The sequence below is a fragment of the Oncorhynchus mykiss genome, chromosome 8 (assembly GCF_013265735.2).
Source record: "Oncorhynchus mykiss isolate Arlee chromosome 8, USDA_OmykA_1.1, whole genome shotgun sequence".
NCBI lineage: Eukaryota > Metazoa > Chordata > Actinopteri > Salmoniformes > Salmonidae > Oncorhynchus > Oncorhynchus mykiss.
The window spans coordinates 54022963-54040242 of record NC_048572.1 but is presented as its reverse complement, the minus strand read 5'-3'; the positions used below and the strand labels follow the sequence as shown (position 1 = coordinate 54040242).

Genomic DNA, 17280 nt, shown 5'->3' with positions numbered 1-17280 from the left:
GCATGTGTCCATCTCATTACATTGTCATACATTTTATATCTAGCCTGTAGGCTACAGAAAAGGGCCATATACAACATGATCTGCTGAATGATTTATGATCAATATTTTTTTTAACGGATGTGTATCTCCAACAGCACCCTGGAGAGGCGCTATTTTGCTCCCCTGTCTTTGACAAAGTGGCCACTTTTTAATCGCTGGATGGGCATCAGTGCTTACTTAAAACGCCCATATGCCACTGGTTGGAGAAAAAAAAACATTTTAGGGGAGCAAAATTAGGTTTTATGTGTTGTTATTGCATCATAAAATGCCACCCTCGTTAATCTGCAGCCCTAGGTGGCCGCGTAATCCTGCCTAATGAGTGGGCCGTCCGTGAGCAAAGGTGTCAGCTAGAGATGAGGTGTACGAAGAGTTTGCGGTGGTTTGTAGTCTTGCATGATGCCTACTTGATGCAAATTAGCATTTTCAAATCAGACTAAATAGAGCCGAATATATTGATAAAAGTCACCCTGTCCGAGAGATATTTAATGTTATCAAAAACGTCACACCAGGGTAAGCCTACATGAAACATAGCCCTTATTTGAAGTGTTCCTAAAATCCACAATGGGTCAAATGAATGGTGGAAAACGATTAGAACCATTTCCGTGTTTGACCGATAGGTTTTATGGGTATCATGATGAGTCCGCTGGGGGGCCAAATTACCATATTGCTTACGCTGTCAAATCCTCTCGGATCTCCACAAGCGCATAGGGTGTAGGACTGAGGTGTCCATTTGGTATTGATCTCATGTCTCCTCCCTAACAATGGGAGTCGTTGCCCCAAAAGCGGGAAGACAGGCAAGCGACAAGTTTAGGTCCAAAATACGCCCTTAGAAACGCATTGGGCTTGTTTTGGACCGAGTGAAACCAAATATTGTTCTGTGGTGAAACCTCTCGCATCGCCTCTTCCTCTCTGACACGGCCAAGTATTGCATCCCATAATGCAATAGGAGGCCGTTGAGATCCAGCAGCTGGTGGTGAGTTTCCAAAGCGCCCAAGAGTCAGTAGCAGGCGGCTGACACATCTCTGAATCCATGTGACATTTTACGAACCTTTAAGCGTAAATGCATCAGATAAATATGCTGCTCAAGTGTCTTGCATATCTCCCTAAAGGCCTGTGAGTGTCTACAAGTACCACAGTATTCGTTGTTGGAGGATTCCTCCCCCGTCTGCCGGATCGCACCGAACAGGCAATGACAACGGCCTCAGCAACTCCGCAGCAGATGAGAGACCGGCTGCTGCAGGCCATCGATAGTCGTAGCAATGTGAGTAGCTAGCTATCTGGACGAATATTTGCAATCTCATTAAAAAAACTATATGCCAATTATTCACTGTTAAATGATAGCTAATCATACACGCTTGTGAGTTGACAGCACGCTTGCTAGCTAGCAAGCTTGCTACGCGAACGTTACCGGGCGTCAGCTAGTAAGTTAGCTAAGTTGCTAGCCTGCCCAACAGGGTAACGATAATGTTTAGCCAGCTAGTGTTAGCATTGGCCAGCCTCTTAGCTAGCCAGTCACACAACTCTCGCAGGTCAAACTGCGGTTGTTTTCACGTTTACCAATACCATATGTTAACGTTAGTTAACTGGCCAGATGGCGAACTAGCTGCAAACTTAAAAACAAGTTAACTTTTGATACGCTGAGGTAAAGAATGTCAGACGAAATAGCGTTAGCCTAGCTAGTTTACTTCAAGTTGACACTTAACTTTTCTCCCATTCCTCGCCCGTCATACGTTGTTGCATAACTTAGCTAAGGTTAGTAAGTTAGTAGCTACCACCTTATCTGTGTGCTTTTAAGCAACGCGGGTGTATTTGGTAACATACACTACCCGTTGCTTTCAATTCTAGTATTGGGTTGCACAAAAACAGTCAGTGGGACGCCAGAAGTTAAATACAATTACATTTCAACTTGGTGGCAGGAGGGTTGATCAATATATCTTGGGGAATTTGAGACAAAATCTAAAAGGTTAATATTGAAGACTTTAAGTTGTCCAATAAAAAAACATTTTTGACCAATGGGTAAAATAATGTTAATTGTGTAGATGAAACTTGTCTCATATCATTGACAATACACACAACACTGAACAATAATATAAATGCAGCAATTTAACTTGACTGAGTTAGTTCATGTAAGGAAATCAGTTAATTGAAAAATGAATTAGGCCCTAATCAATGTATTTCACATTACTTGGAATAAAGATAGTGTGGAGTGGATCAGAAATCCAGTCACCACCATTTGCCTCATGCAGCACAACACACCTCCTTTGCATAGAGTTGATCGGACTGTTGATTGTGGAATGTTGTCCATCTCATTTTCAATGGCTGTGTAAAATTGCTGGATATTGGCGGGAACTGGAACACGCTGTCGTACACGTTGATCCAGTGCCACCCAAACATGCTCAATGGGTGACGTATCTGGTGAGTATGCAGGCCATACTCACCAGACATGTCACCCATTGAGCATGTGTGGGAGACCTGGGACTTTTCAGCTTCCAGGAATTGTGTACAGACCCTTGCAACATAAGGCTGTGCATTGTCATGCTGGAACGTGAGGTGATGGCGGCGGTTGAATGGCACGACAATGGGCCTTAGGAGCTTGTCACTGTGTATTGAAATTGCCATCGATCGTGCCAGGTTTCCTCCAGACATATCGCTTGGCATTCAGGCCAAAGAGTAAAATCTTAGTTTCATCAGACCAGAGAATCTTGTTTCTCATGGTCTGAGTCCTTTAGGTGCCTTTTGGCAAACTGCAAGCGGGCTGTCTTGTGCCTTTTACTGAGGAGTGGCTTCCATCTGGCCACTCTACCATAAAAGCCTGAAGGTTGTTGTTCTGGAAGGTTCTCCTATCTCCAGAGGAGCTCTGTCAGACTGACCATTGGGTTCTTGGTCACCTCCCTAATCAAGGCCCTTTTCCCCTGATTGCTCAGTTTGGCCGGGTGGCCGGCTCTAGGAAGAGTGTTGGTGGTTCCAAACTTCTTCCATTTAAGAATGATGGAGGCCACTTTGTTCTTTGGGACCTTCAATGCTGCAGAATTGTTTTGAGAACCTTCCCCAGATCTGTGCCTTGACACAATTCTGTCTCGGAGCTCTACTGACAATTCCTTCGACTTCATGGCTTGGTTTTTGCTCTGACATGCACTGCCAACCGTGGGACCCTTACAGGTGTGTGTGCCTTTCCAAATCATGTCCAATGAATTTAATTTATCAGTTCCAATCAAGTTGTAGAAACATTTCAAGGATGATCAATGGAAACAGCATCCACCTGAGCTCAATTTGAATTCTCATAGCAAAGAGTCTGACTACTTATGTAAATAAGGTATTTCTGCCTTTTAACAATTTTCATATTGGCAACAATTTCAAACTGTTCACTTTGTCCTCTGACCATTAGTGTCTAGTTTGAGAAACATACGCCTCAAGTCCTCAACTGGCAGCTTCATTAAGTAGTACCCGCTAAAACACTGTCTCAATGTCAACAGTGAAGAGGGGACTCTGGGATGCTGGCCTTCTAGGCAGAGTTACGAAGAAAAAGCCATATCTCAAACTGACCAATAAAAGATTAAGATGGGCAAAAGAACACACACACACTGGACAGAGGAACTGCAAAAGGGTTTTATAATGATCAATTATACTTTTAAAATTATAAACTTGGATGAGTTAACACAACGTGCCATTGAAACACAAGAGTGATGGTTGTTGATAATGGGCCTCTGTACACCTATGTAGATATTCCATAAAAAATCAGCCGTTTCCAGCTACAATAGTCATTTACAACATTAACAATGTCTACACTGTATTTCTGATCAATTTGATGTTATTTTAATGGGCAAAAAATGTGCATCGTTTTCTTTTCTTCAAAAACAAGGACATTTCTAAGTAACCCCAAACTTTTGAACGGTAGTGTGTACCAGTCAAAGGTTTGGACACCTACTCATTCCAGGGTTTTGCTTTATTTTTACTATTTTCTACATTGTAGAATAATAGTGATGACATCAAAACTATGAAATTACACATGGAATCATGTAGTAACCCAAAGTATCCACCCTTTGCCTTGACAGCTTTGCTCACTCTTGGCATTCTTTCAACCAACTCCATGAGGTAGTCAACTGGAATGCATTTCAATTAACAGGTGTGCCTTAAAAGTTAAATAGTGGAATTTATTTCCTCCTTAATGCGTTTGAACCAGTCAGTTGTGTTGTGACAAGGTAGGGGTGGAAAACAGAAGATCGCCCTATTTGGTTAAAGACCAAGCCCATATTATAAATAAATGCTTCAGAGTTCAAGTAACAGACGCATCTCAACATCAACTGCTCAGAGGAGACTGCGTGAATCAGGCTTTCATGGTCAAATTTCTGCAAAGAAACCACTACTAAAGGACAACAATAAGAAGAGACTTGCTTGGGCCAAGAAACAATAGCAATGGACATTAGACTGGTGGAAGTCTGTCCTTTGGTCTGATGAGTCCAAATTTGAGATGTTTGGTTCCAACCACCCTGTCTTTGTGAGATGCAGAGTCGGTGAAGGGATGATCGCCGCATGTGCGATTCCCACTGTGAAGCATGGAGGAGGTGTGACGGTTTGGGGGGTTCCTTACTGGTGACACTGATTTATTTAGAATTCAAAGCACACGTAATCAGCATGGCTACCACAGCATTCTGCAGCGATACGCCACCACATCTAGTTTGCGCTTAGTGGGACTATCATTTGTTTTTCAACAGGAGAATGACCCAAAACATACCCCCGGGCTGTGTCAGGGCTATTTTACCAAGAAGGAGAGAGTGAGTGCTGCATCAGAAGACCTGGCCTCCACAATCATCTGACCTCAACCCAATTGAGATGGTTTGGGGTAAGTTGGACCACAGAGTGAAGGAAAAGCAGCCAACAAGTGCTCAGCATATGTGGGAACTCCTTCAAGACTGTTGGAAAAGCATTCTTTATTAAGCTGATTGAGAGAATGCCAAGTGTGCAAAGTTGTCATCAAGGAAAAGGGTGGCTACTTTGAATATAAAGTATATTTAGTTTTTTTAGCGCTTTGGTTACTACATGATTCCAAATGTTAGTTCATGTCTTCACTATTATTCTATGAAGATAGTAAAAAATAAAGAAACCCTGGAATGAGTAGGTGTGTCAACGTTTTTTGACTGGTACTAGATATTTATGTTTTGGGTTTTTTACCCCTTATAGGGTGGCCACAATTAGGGTGACTAAATAAATGGAGGCCAGAGAAAAGTGGCCAAAAATCTGGAAAATTGCATCACGTCAGCTAGGCTAGATTCTGTGCAAGAAATAAGGCTACTGGCTACTTTGCCTGTTGAACTCATCTTTCTTCTCGATCCGCAGGACATTTTATTTTTTTATTTAACCAGGTAGGCCAGTTGAGAACAATTTCTCCTTTACAACTGCGACCTGGCCAAGATAAAGCAAAGCAGTGCAACACAAACAACACATTTACACATGGGATAAACAAACGTACAGTCAATAACAATAGAAAAGTATATTATACAGTGTGCAAATGTAGTAATATTGGGGAGGTAAGGCAATAAATAGGCCATAGTGGCGAAATAATTACAATTTAGCATTAACCTTTCTGATCTCCCCATCCCGGATCCGGGATCGTGAATACAGACTCAAGCTCATTACCATAACGCAACGTTAACTATTCATGAAAATCGCAAATGAAATGAAATAAATATGCTAGCTCTCAAGCTTAGCCTTTTGTTAACAACACTGTCATCTCAGATTTTCAAAATATGCTTCTCAACCATTGCAAAACAAGCATTTGTGTAACAGTATTGATGGCTAACGTAGCATTTAGCATTAGCATTCAGCTGGCAACATTTACACAAAAAAACAGAAAAGCATTCAAATAAAATCATTTACCTTTGAAGAACTTCAGATGTTTTCAATGAGGAGACTCTCAGATAGCAAATGTTCAGTTTTTCCTGAAAGATTATTTGTTTAGGACAAATCGCTCCGTTTTCTGCGTCACGTTTAGCTATGAAAAAAACCCTGTATCCAGGATTGTTTAAATCTTATCAGCAAGCTCATTAGCATAACACAACGTTAACTATTTATGAAAATCGCAAATGAAATGAAATAAATATGCCATCTCTCAAGCTTAGCCTTTTGTAAACAACACTGTCATCTCAGATTTTCAAAATATGCTTCTCAACCATAGGAAAACAATCATTTGTGTAAAAGTAGCTAGCTAGCGTTAGCATTTCGCGTTAGCATTTAGCGTTAGCATTAGCGTTAGCATCCAGCACGCAACATTAACAAAAACATAAAAGCCTTCAAATAAAATCATTTACCTTTGAAGAACTTCTGATGTTTTCAATGAGGATACTCTCAGTTAGATAGCAGATGCTCAGTTTTTCCAAAAAGATTCCTTGTGTATTAGAAATAGCTCTGTTTTATACATCACATTTGGCTACCAAAAAAAATCCGAAAATTCAGTCCTCAAAACGCGAACTTTTTTCCAAATTAACTCCATAATATCGACTGAAAACATGGCAAACGTTGTTTAGAATCAATCATCAAGGTGTTTTTCACATATCTCTTCATTGATACATCGTTCTTGGACACATGCTTTCTCCCCTGAATCAAATGGTAAAGTAGAAGCAGCTGGCAATTGCGCACCGAATTCGACGCAGGACACCAGGCGGACACTTGGAAAATGTAGTCTCTTATGGTCAATCTTCCAATGATATGCCTACAAATACGTCACAATGCTGCTAAGACCTTGGGCGAACGACAGAAAGTGTAGGCTCATTCGTTGCGCAATCACAGCCATATAAGGAGAGAATGGAAAACAGAGCTTCAGAAATTCTGCTAATTCCTGGGTGATGCATCATCTTGGTTTCGCCTGTAGAATGAGTTCTGGGGCACTTACAGACAAAATCTTTGCAGATTCTTAAACTTCAGTGTTTTCTTTCCAAAATAAAAAAAAATTCCAATATGCATAGTCGAGCATCTTTTCGTGACAAAATATCGCGCTTAAAACGGGAACGTTTTTTATCCAAAAATGAAATAGCGCCCCTAGAGCTCTAACAGGTTAAACACCGGAGTGATAGATGTACAGATGATGATGTGCAAGTAGAGATACTGGGGTGCAAAGAGCAAAAATAAATAACAATATGGGGATGTGGTAGTTGGGTGGGCTGTGTACAGGTGCAGTGATAGGTAAAGCTGCTTTGACAGCTGATGCTTAAAGATAGTGAGGGAGATGTCTCCAGCTTTAGGGAATTTTGCAGTTCATTCCAGTCATTGGCAGCAGAGAACTGGATGGAAAGTCGGCCAAAGGAGGAGTTGGCTTTGGGGGTGATCAGTGAAATATACCTGCTGGAGTGAGTGCATCGGGTGGGTGTTGCTATGGTGACCAGTGAGCTGAGATAAGGTGGGGCTTTACCTAGCAAAGACTTATAGATGACCTGGAGCCAGTGGGTTTGGTGACGAATATGAGGGAGGGCCAGCCAACAAAAGCATATAGGTCGCAGTGGTGGGTAGTATATGGGGCTTTGTTGACAAAACGGGTGGCACTGTGATAGACTACAGCTAATTTGCTGAGTGGAGTGTCGGAGGCTATTTTGTAAATGACATCGCCGGAGTCAAGGATCGGTATGATAGTCAGTTTTACGAGGATATGTTTGGCAGCATGAGTGAAGGATGCTTTGTTGCGAAATAGGAAGCTGATTCTAGATTTAATTTTGGATTAGAGATGCTTAATATGAGTCTGGAAGGAGATATGTTTAACCAGACACCTAGGTAGTTGTCAACACATTCTAACTCAGAAACGTCCAGAGTAGTGATGCTCGTCGAGCGGGCGGTTGCGGGCAACATCGGTTGAAGAGCATGCATTTAGTTTTACTAGCATTTAAGAGCAGTTAGCGACTACGGAAGGAGTGTTGTATGGTATTGAAGCTTGTCTGGAGTTTTGACATAAAGCAATAAAGGTAAGATGGATATCGATTTGAGACATGACATGTATTTTAGTATATGCTTTATGTTACTCAGAATCATACATTTTTCAAAGATTTCACAAAATTAAGAACATCTCTGAAATGTCAATGAAGCACTGAGAATATGCCACGCTTGATTTTCCAAGACTTTTACATGCAATTGTTTATTTTTGCGACCTGTGGAAACCACTTTGACAACGACGACCACCACAAGAAGAAACCTGAACCTCTGTCAACAGTTCTGCGCTTATTATCTTCTGTATTAGGTTCTCACGTTTTAAACCTAATAATGATAAAATCAATGCTTTCACAATGCCTAAAATGCTAGTGGTAGTTACCTTTTTAAAACATTTTTTTTTTTAGGGCACGTTGACAGGTTTTTCACCTAGTCGGCTCTGGGTATTCGAACCAGGAACCTTTTGCTTACTGCCCCAATGCTCTTAACTGCAACACAATTGTATAATATTGAGGTCCTTGAAAATAACAATTAAATGCTTGAAAAACTCCCCGAATTTGACTTGCCAATGCCTGGATGAACCCTGCTTAAAGGATGTATAGTCCTAGGCCTATGTTGTAAGTGGAGTTATGGGCAAATTTTAATATATTCGTTTAAGTACAAATGAGTAAATCAAAGCATTTTGATCCCAATGTCACAGAAAGATGTATATGAGATCGATCGTATACCGTGGTATTTGGAAATGGCCACAGGGTGGTATTTCTGTACCGTTCAAACCATTTTTATTTGAAGTTTTTCAATAAATGTTCATATTTGTAGCTACTTAATTAAATACCTGCAGCCAGCTTGTGCAATACATTAGGAGATAAAGCAGGTTGCGCTCTTTCACCGGTCACATTATTTAACATAATGAAGCTTACCGTAGTTCTCGAACAGTTGAGCCAGCAAATTTATTGTGCCAATTTTATGAAGCAATTTTATCCGATAATGTACAGTGCCTTGCGAAAGTATTCGGCCCCCTTGAACTTTGCGACCTTTTGCCACATTTCAGGCTTCAAACATAAAGATATAAAACTGTATTTTTTTGTGAAGAAACAACAAGTGGGACACAATCATGAAGTGGAACGACATTTATTGGATATTTCAAACTTTTTTAACATGGACAGAGTCTATGGACAGAGTCTCCTACCTCGGCTGTAGATCTCTGCAGTTCATCCAGAGTGATCATGGGCCTCTTGGCTGCATCTCTGATCAGTCTTCTCCTTGTATGAGCTGAAAGTTTAGAGGGACGGCCAGGTCTTGGTAGATTTGCAGTGGTCTGATACTCCTTCCATTTCAATATTATCGCTTGCACAGTGCTCCTTGGGATGTTTAAAGCTTGGGAAATCTTTTTGTATCCAAATCTGGCTTTAAACTTTTAAACTTCTTCACAACAATATCTCGGACCTGCCTGGTGTGTTCCTTGTTCTTCACGATGCGCTGTGCGCTTTTAACGGACCTCTGAGACTATCACAGTGCTGGTGCATTTATACGGAGACTTGATTACACACAGGTGGATTGTATTTATCATCATTAGTCATTTAGGTCAACATTGGATCATTCAGAGAGCCTCACTGAACTTCTGGAGAGTTTGCTGCACTGAAAGTAAAGGGGCTGAATAATTTTGCACGCCCAATTTTTCAGTTTTTGATTTGTTAAAAAAGTTTGAAATATCCAATAAATGTCGTTCCACTTCATGATTGTGTCCCACTTGTTGTTGATTCTTCACAAAAAAATACAGTTTTATATCTTTATGTTTGAAGCCTGAAATGTGGCAAAAGGTCGCAAAGTTCAAGGGGGCCGAATACTTTCGCAAGGCACTGTATATCTGTATATTTTTGCATTGGGACATTTTATATAATATTTTTCTTACATTTAGTTCAGCTGTAAAGCTTCAAGTTTTGAATAGAAAAGGCCATTCAAGACTGTCTTAAGCCTTTTCTGCATCAACAGCCATTATTGATATCTTGTTTTTTTGTGTATTGTATTAAACTGAAACATGTATTTGTTTGAGTGTCTATTTTTAATAAACCCTGTTATTGTATCAAGTCTAAGACTTTGACCATTCTATTGCTTATGAGCGTAGTTATTGTATTGTCACAGGGTGTCCTATTCACAGTTTCTTATGGATACCGATACTTAAGTTTTATATATGCAACAAGCTGCTAGCTAACATGTTTTAAACCAGTGGTCACCAACTGGGTGATCGACTGGTCCATCTCCAAGTCATTCCTTGTCGAGCACCAAACATTTCTGTAAAAAACCCAACGATAAAGCCTTACGTTCCTATTTTTGTCATTTGTTTCACATTGTTGGCGATATGTGCACTTTATTCAGAAGCCCTAGTGCCGGGAAGGCAAAGTCTTCCCATTTTGAACCATTTCATGTGTCTGAACGTTGAACTCCACCTCCCCGGCAGGCCCAGAGGTAAAACCAAGTGCACCTTTAGGCCTACCGCTGGCCAATCAGATCACCATATCTGCAGTTTGTTTGAGCCATAGACTGTAGAAATAAGTCTAGAGCGCACAGCAAAGTTGATAGTGCGAGATTTAAAAACTTTTAAAACCACGACTCAACAAATACAGTATGGTTTTGAGTGAGTTCATGTTTAAATTGTTATTCAGCACTGTCAATCAACACTTTGTGCATTTTAGGGCTTATAAAAGTTTTGAACATTCTCTCTACTTCCACTCATGCTACAACCAGCACTGCAGCTGTAATAATTGAGTAGCAAAGTGTTTCGGTAAGCTTGCGTTATTAGTAGCTTGTCATTTAATATCGAGGGATATTTCACTTTCTTTGGTCATATGAGTAACAACATGAGTTGGTGTATGATGCAGAAATTAGGTTTGTCGTTAGCTGGAATACGATGTCCCCTTTCCTCAGCGGGAGGGAGCGAGGCAGGACGGTGAGGCAGCCTTGCTGCTGTGCTCTCTTCCTCCCCCTCTGACCATCAGACGAAGGCCATCAGTCCAGTGCAATTTTAAAATGCTAATTATTATGCTCAGCTGTGCAAATAATCTGTTACCAGTTTGATTATGTCCCTCAAATTAGTTAATATAATTTAAAAATGGTCTGAGAACAGCACTGGCAGGTCAATTCAAGCATAGCCAATATACACTGATAAACCTCATTGCTACAAAACTGTTTTTAATAAGTTCATGTTGCACAGGCTTATGTTTAAGTCATGTTTGGAAAAAATCTCAGCTTGCGTTTTGACTTTGATCTTGACTCAAAAGTTTGGTGAGCACTGTTTTTAATTAATTGCTAGACTGCTTGTTAGACAGTTAATAGCCAGCATAGCGTTTAGCTCTAGGAAAGTAATAGGCCAGCCAGCAAGCCAACTGTTGCGTACTTAGAAGTAACAGCTAACTAGCTTAGTAACTCTTTGCTGAAAATCTGTGTTCTGATCATCTCTTTTGCTCCTTCCAGCAGATTCACAATATGGTGGCAGTATTAGAAGTTATCACATACTTGGAGAAATTCCCTATCACCAAAGAAGCACTTGAGGTAAGACCCAAAGCTTTTTAAGTGCTTTAATTGTTGCCTGTGACAACGATTTTGGTATTCTTAAAACGATCATTTGGGATTTTGGTAACTTAGCCTTTTTTGATCTATTTTGCTAGTATTGGCTTGTGAACTACCTCAAACCTCCTTTATACTGGACACATAGACATAGAAATGGGATCCACAAGTTCATCTGACTCTGGGCCTCATTGCCAAAATCCAAAAGTATCCCTTTAACAACTTTTTATTTGAATTACCAATTTAGGAAACCCGATTGGGGAAACTGATCAATGACGTGAGGAAGAAGACCAAGGATAAAGACCTTGCCAAGCGTGCCAAGAAGCTTTTGCGGAGCTGGCAGAAATTGATCGACCCAGGGCAAAATGAGACTCCATCGTGGGGGGCAGTAAGTGTCTCGGGCTCTGCCAATGGCAGTGCCCATCCCTGTCGGACTGACGTTCCACCCCCTGACATATCCCTGGCAGGCAAAGGTGTCCAAGAGGTCAAAACCAGAAATGACGTCCACAACACCTACTCGCCCAAAGTGGAGAAGTCAAGCAGCAGGAAGCGTAGAGGGGAGCAAAAGGACAGTGTGCACTTACCGGCCAAAACTTCCAAGATGTCCCCCAACGAGCAGATGCACAACTCCACTCCGCCGCCACCTCCCACAAATGGGATTGCAGGTAACCCTGAGGCTCCCCAAGACCTAGAGGCTACACCTTCGCCAGACAGGGCCCGGACAAAGCACATTGAGAATGAAAAACACAGTGGAATCCCTGTCAATGCTGTCAAACCTCACCCCAGCTCCCCGGGCCTCGCCAAACTTCCTAGCACTTCCTCTTTACTCAAGACTGCTGTGTTGCAGCAGCAAGCAAGGTTGGACGAAGGAGGGGGGCAATATCTGACCAAAAGCCCCCGCTGCCTTTCAAGTCCACGGACTATGAAGCAAGAGACTATGTCCAAGCACTCTTCAACATATGCACCAAAAGGGACTATCCCAAGCCCAGCTCGGAGTCCTCGCTTGCCTTCGTCCCAGCCTTTAACGTCCCCAGCCCAAGTGTCTCATGTGAATGGGCCGCCACCCCCTGCCCATAGGGCCTCACTGCACTGGCCTGGCTCCTCAGAGGCCACTACCAATCCCCCACACAGCACTGGAACACTGGAACCCCCGCCTGTCTTCCTTCCCACCACCCATCCCGCCCCACAAAACTCTGAGTGTGCGGAACTCCACAGACCCACCCCCTCTGTAGTGGTGGTCAAGGCTGAGGCAGAAGTCTCTGCCTCCAGCTCGGACCGCAAAAAGAGGAAGAAGTACAGGTCCAGGGACTACTCTGTCAACCTGCAGGGGCAGGACACAGAGGACAAAACAAAGCCTGTGAGGTTAAAAGAACGCAGGCTAACGTTTGACCCTGTGACTGGACAGATCAAGTCCATGGTACATAAAGAACCCTGTCAGGTGGAGGAACCCCCAATGCCACCTCCCCCTAATCCCCAGCAGAGAACTGATCTGCATCCACAGCAGCCTCCCGCTCCCACCCCTAGCCCCTTCCAACAGACTAACTGGAAAGAGCTGTCCCGAAACGAGATCATCCAGTCCTACCTAAACCTTCAGAGCAACGTGCTCACATCCTCGAGGGTCCAGGCCCCCGGCGCGCACTTTTTCATGTCAGAATACCTGAAACGGGAGGAGAGTGATCTCAGGGAGGCGAGGCGAGGAGTCCATGTCTTGCAGCTGGACAGCTCGGTAACGGACACACCTGGAGTGAGCCGAGAGGTGACCGACAAGGACCTCCACAGAGTACATACGGAGCACTGGCAAGGGGTAAATGGTTGTTACGACACCAAGGGCACTTGGTTCGACTGGACGGAGTGTATATCGTTGGACCCACATGGGGACGAGAGCAAACTGAACATCCTGCCATATATTTGCCTAGACTGAGATGGGGTGTCTGTCCCAAGTTTGTTAAAGGGCTGTTTCAGTTCTGTTTTTCAAAAATAAAAAGTTGCAGGAAAGATGTGCCCGTTTGCAGAGTGCTGCTACTAACAATTAATTGCAAACTGGGGTTCTAGTGTAGGGTTGGCTAGAGTTTAGCTTTCCAGCTATGTGCTCAGAGGGTGTTGAAAGCGTTCATCTAGCACAGTTAAAGCCGAACGTGTCCAGCGAGTGGAGTACTGATACCTATTTGGGAGTTACAAGAAGCTTTATGTGACATATACAAAAATAAATTATACAATTTCTTATCATGTATGCATCTATTTATTTGACCTTTTTCAGTTTTTTTTATAGGTTTATGGAAACGATGTGCAAAACCTGTAGAGCTTTTCTGTTTGCATCACATACTGTTGACCTGTTCTGCAATGCAAAAGAGGCATAACATTGTTTTACACATTCTTTTGTTTTTGGTTGGCCGTTACATGTTAGCGATCCAACATTCCATACTCCACCCCTCATCTTCTCTCCTCACCACTCTGTTCTGATGTACACATGCCATCGAGCGTTTCTTCCCGGAGGAAGTTTAACAAAAAAATGTGCCTCCTATTGTTCAATCAACAAAGTATTTTAGAAGCCATCTTTGTTTTTCCATTTACTTATTCCCAACAATCCTCACCCAGGCAGAAAATGTTGAAACAGGGGGTACTAATACAACTGTGAGGATAAGGTGTTTGTATGCTGGAAATATACTTGTTCACATTCCTTTTAACTATCGTTTTGGCTTATGAAATTGAATCACGAGACTTTCAGAGTTGAACAGCCTTAATGAATATACAGAAATGAGAGCTTTGTATTTAGTTTGCAGAAGCAGGCATCTTCTGTAATTTCATCATTTGCATTAAGGTATGTGTAGATACAAACAAAACACCTGCAAGGTCCACAATTTTTTTTTTTCAATTTTCCTCCAATCTTTCATGGGTTTGTATTTCAGGAATGTTCTACTCATTGAGAAGCGTGCGTGATGGTAAATGAACAAGTGTTGTTTCTTTTGCTATTTTGTTGAAAACTACAAACTTAAGAGAGCGCATTCTTCACCTTTTCCATGTGACAATTTGGAGAAGTCGTTTTTTAAATTGTTGTTCTCGTCTTGCCACGGTTCTCCACATATGACATGACTTCAGATGGGGTAAGGTCAGACTGTGCGCCGCTATATTCATCCCTACCAATGTGCCTTTTTGATGTCAAATCTGGATTCGCTTTCGCATAACACTCCTGTCCTTGGAACTAGGCTTGTGTGTGGCAATTCCATGTCTGATGATGCTGGACTATGCACCATCTTTTTTTTTTTCTAAGCAGTGGTCCTTAGTGAACACTGATCCAGAATGGGTAAATTGCAGACAATGAGGCATCACTCAAACACAGCTCGCAATAACGAAATGCTAAAGATGATTGATGTGGGTCTGGTCAGTTTGACTGGGACATCTTTATTTGTTCAGTGTTTAACATCTCATTTGTTTGAAAAATAAAGTGATCTAAACCCTGTGCACAGTTTTCTCATTTGCGATAAGACTTCATTCTTACGCAATATAAACCCAGATGTTTTTGTGTTGTATTCATGATGGGGTTATTAACAGGTCAATGTTTGCATTAATATGGTACATACAATGTTTGTCTACAGTATATAGGTACATTACTCGTTTGGTTTCCATTGTGTTCAGTGAGTCCTCATGGGGGAGCACTTGGCTGTTTTTTGAAGTAATATGGAAATTCAAAAGTTTTAAATATGGTGTTGATTGGGTTCTGCGGTTAAACTGTGTCGAACATCACTTACAAAAAAGTGCAGTATACTGCAAATACTGTGTCCAAAATGCAGTATAGCTGCAGTTCAAATGCAGTACACTGTAGTTATTCTGCAATTACGGTGTCCAAAATACCTCAGTCGACTGCAGATATTGCAGTTTCAAACCGGCATTCTTATTTTGAGAATTGTTTTGTATCTTTGAATTGCAAAGGGGTGTCTTTCACTTCCTTGAGTGGTTTTGTCTTCATTGTTATGACAAACTGCAACTATCAACACACTTTTCCCCTCCTGATAAGATAACCAAGTCTACATGCATTTCAGAACATCTCAGTGCAGAACCCTTCCCATCAACACATATGACTAAGCTGCTCAGTGCACTTTTACCTCACCTGGGGCCTCATTCATAAATGTTGCAGATGTACCAAATATACCCAAAAACGTGCTCCAGTTTTCCTACAAAAGTTGGCATTTATAAAAACAACTTGGTATGAGAATGTCACTGGGAGAATCTCAATTGCATATTCCTTTAATCCTCTCAAGACCCACTGGCGGGGAGAATGTCAGAGGGGCGAAACCTCATGCTTTCTCATCCAAAGGGTTTTGAGGAGGCAAGGAGAGCACGTGAGGAGTACACAATTGAGATTCCCCCTTAACTCAGTGTTTCCCAAACTTGGTCGTCAGGACCCCAAGGGGTGCACATTTTGGTTTTTGCTCTAGCACTACTCAGCTTGATGATCACGTGCACCCCTTGGGGTACCAAGTTTGGAAAGTCCTGCCTTAACGCAATGCAAATTGTAGACCATGTGTGTGCACATTTTCTAGTGTTTGAAGAATTTGGTGCGTTCCTATGCTTAGACCTTGCTGATAATTGACATCTTACAACACCTGGTTAGATATTTAGTTCGGAAAGTATTCAGACACCTTGACTTTTTCCACATTTTGTTACGTTACAGCCTTATACTAAAATGATTTAAATACAACATTTCCCTAATCAATCTACACACAACACCCCATAATGACAAAGCCAAATTTTTTTTTTTTTAAATAAATACATTATTCAAGTCAAATTTAATTTACGTAAGTTTTCAGACCTTTTGCTATGAGACTCGAAATTGAGCTCCGGTGGATCCTGTTTACATTGATCATCCTTGAGATGTTTCTTTAACTTGATTGGAGTCTACCTGTGGTAAATTCACATGATTGGACATGATTTGGAAAGGCACACATCTGTCTATATAAGGTCCCACAGTTGACGGTACATGTCGGAGCAAAAAACAAGCCATGAGGTTGAAGGAATTGTCTGTAGAGCTCCCGAGACATGATTGTGTCAAGGCACAGATCTGGGGAACGGTACCAAAACATTTCTGCAGCATTGAATGTCCTCAAGAACACAATGGCCTCATCATTCTTAAATGGGGGAAGTTTGGAACCACCAAGACTCTTCCTAGATCTGGCCGCCCGGCCAAACTGAGAAATCGGGGGAGAAGGGCCTTGGTCAGGGAGATGACCAAGAACCCGTTGATCACTCTGACAGTGCTCTAGATTTCCTCTGTGGAGATGGGATAACCTTCCAGAAGGGCAACCATCTCTGCAGCACTTCACCAATCAGGTAGAGTGACCAGACGGAAGACACTCGTCAGTAAAAGCATGACAGCCTGCTTGGAGTTTGCCAAAAGGCACCAAAAGGACTCGGACCGTGAGAATCAAGATTCTCTGGTCTGATGAAACCAAGAGAACTATTTGGCTTAAATGCCACGTCTGGAGTAAACCTGGCTGGTGGTGGCAGATGGGGAAAAGACCACTATAAGTCTGGCCATGGAGAGATGTGCAGCTATAGTGAGGGGCAAGTTACCGGTTTGGTCAAGGCCAGCTTGATACAGTTAACTAGGTAAGTCAGTTAAGTTCACATTCTTATTTACAATGGCAGCTCAGGAACGGTGGGTTACCTGCCTTGTTCAGGGGCAGAATGACAGATGTTTACCTTGTCAGCTCGGGGATTCGATCCAACACTCTAACCACTAGGCTACCTGCCACCCCATGTCTTCACTATTAT

The 17280-nt window shown here is 42.1% G+C and overlaps 1 protein-coding gene across 2 annotated transcripts; it reads left to right on the top strand.

The window, feature by feature from the left end:
• Positions 1 to 670: 670 nt before the first annotated feature.
• On the top strand, positions 671 to 15507 carry crsp7 (cofactor required for Sp1 transcriptional activation, subunit 7). Of its 2 annotated transcripts, none has more exons than XM_021612953.2 (4): positions 671 to 1012; positions 1149 to 1300; positions 11419 to 11496; positions 11759 to 15507. In XM_021612953.2, exons 2-4 carry the CDS (start codon positions 1229 to 1231, stop codon positions 13430 to 13432), a joined length of 1824 nt encoding a protein of 607 aa, XP_021468628.2. In that variant the 5' UTR covers positions 671 to 1012; positions 1149 to 1228; the 3' UTR covers positions 13433 to 15507. The 2 variants fall into 2 exon arrangements, with proteins under 2 accessions (XP_021468628.2, XP_021468629.2); XM_021612954.2 differs by having other exon boundaries at positions 672 to 1012; positions 11422 to 11496.
• Positions 15508 to 17280: the final 1773 nt, after the last annotated feature.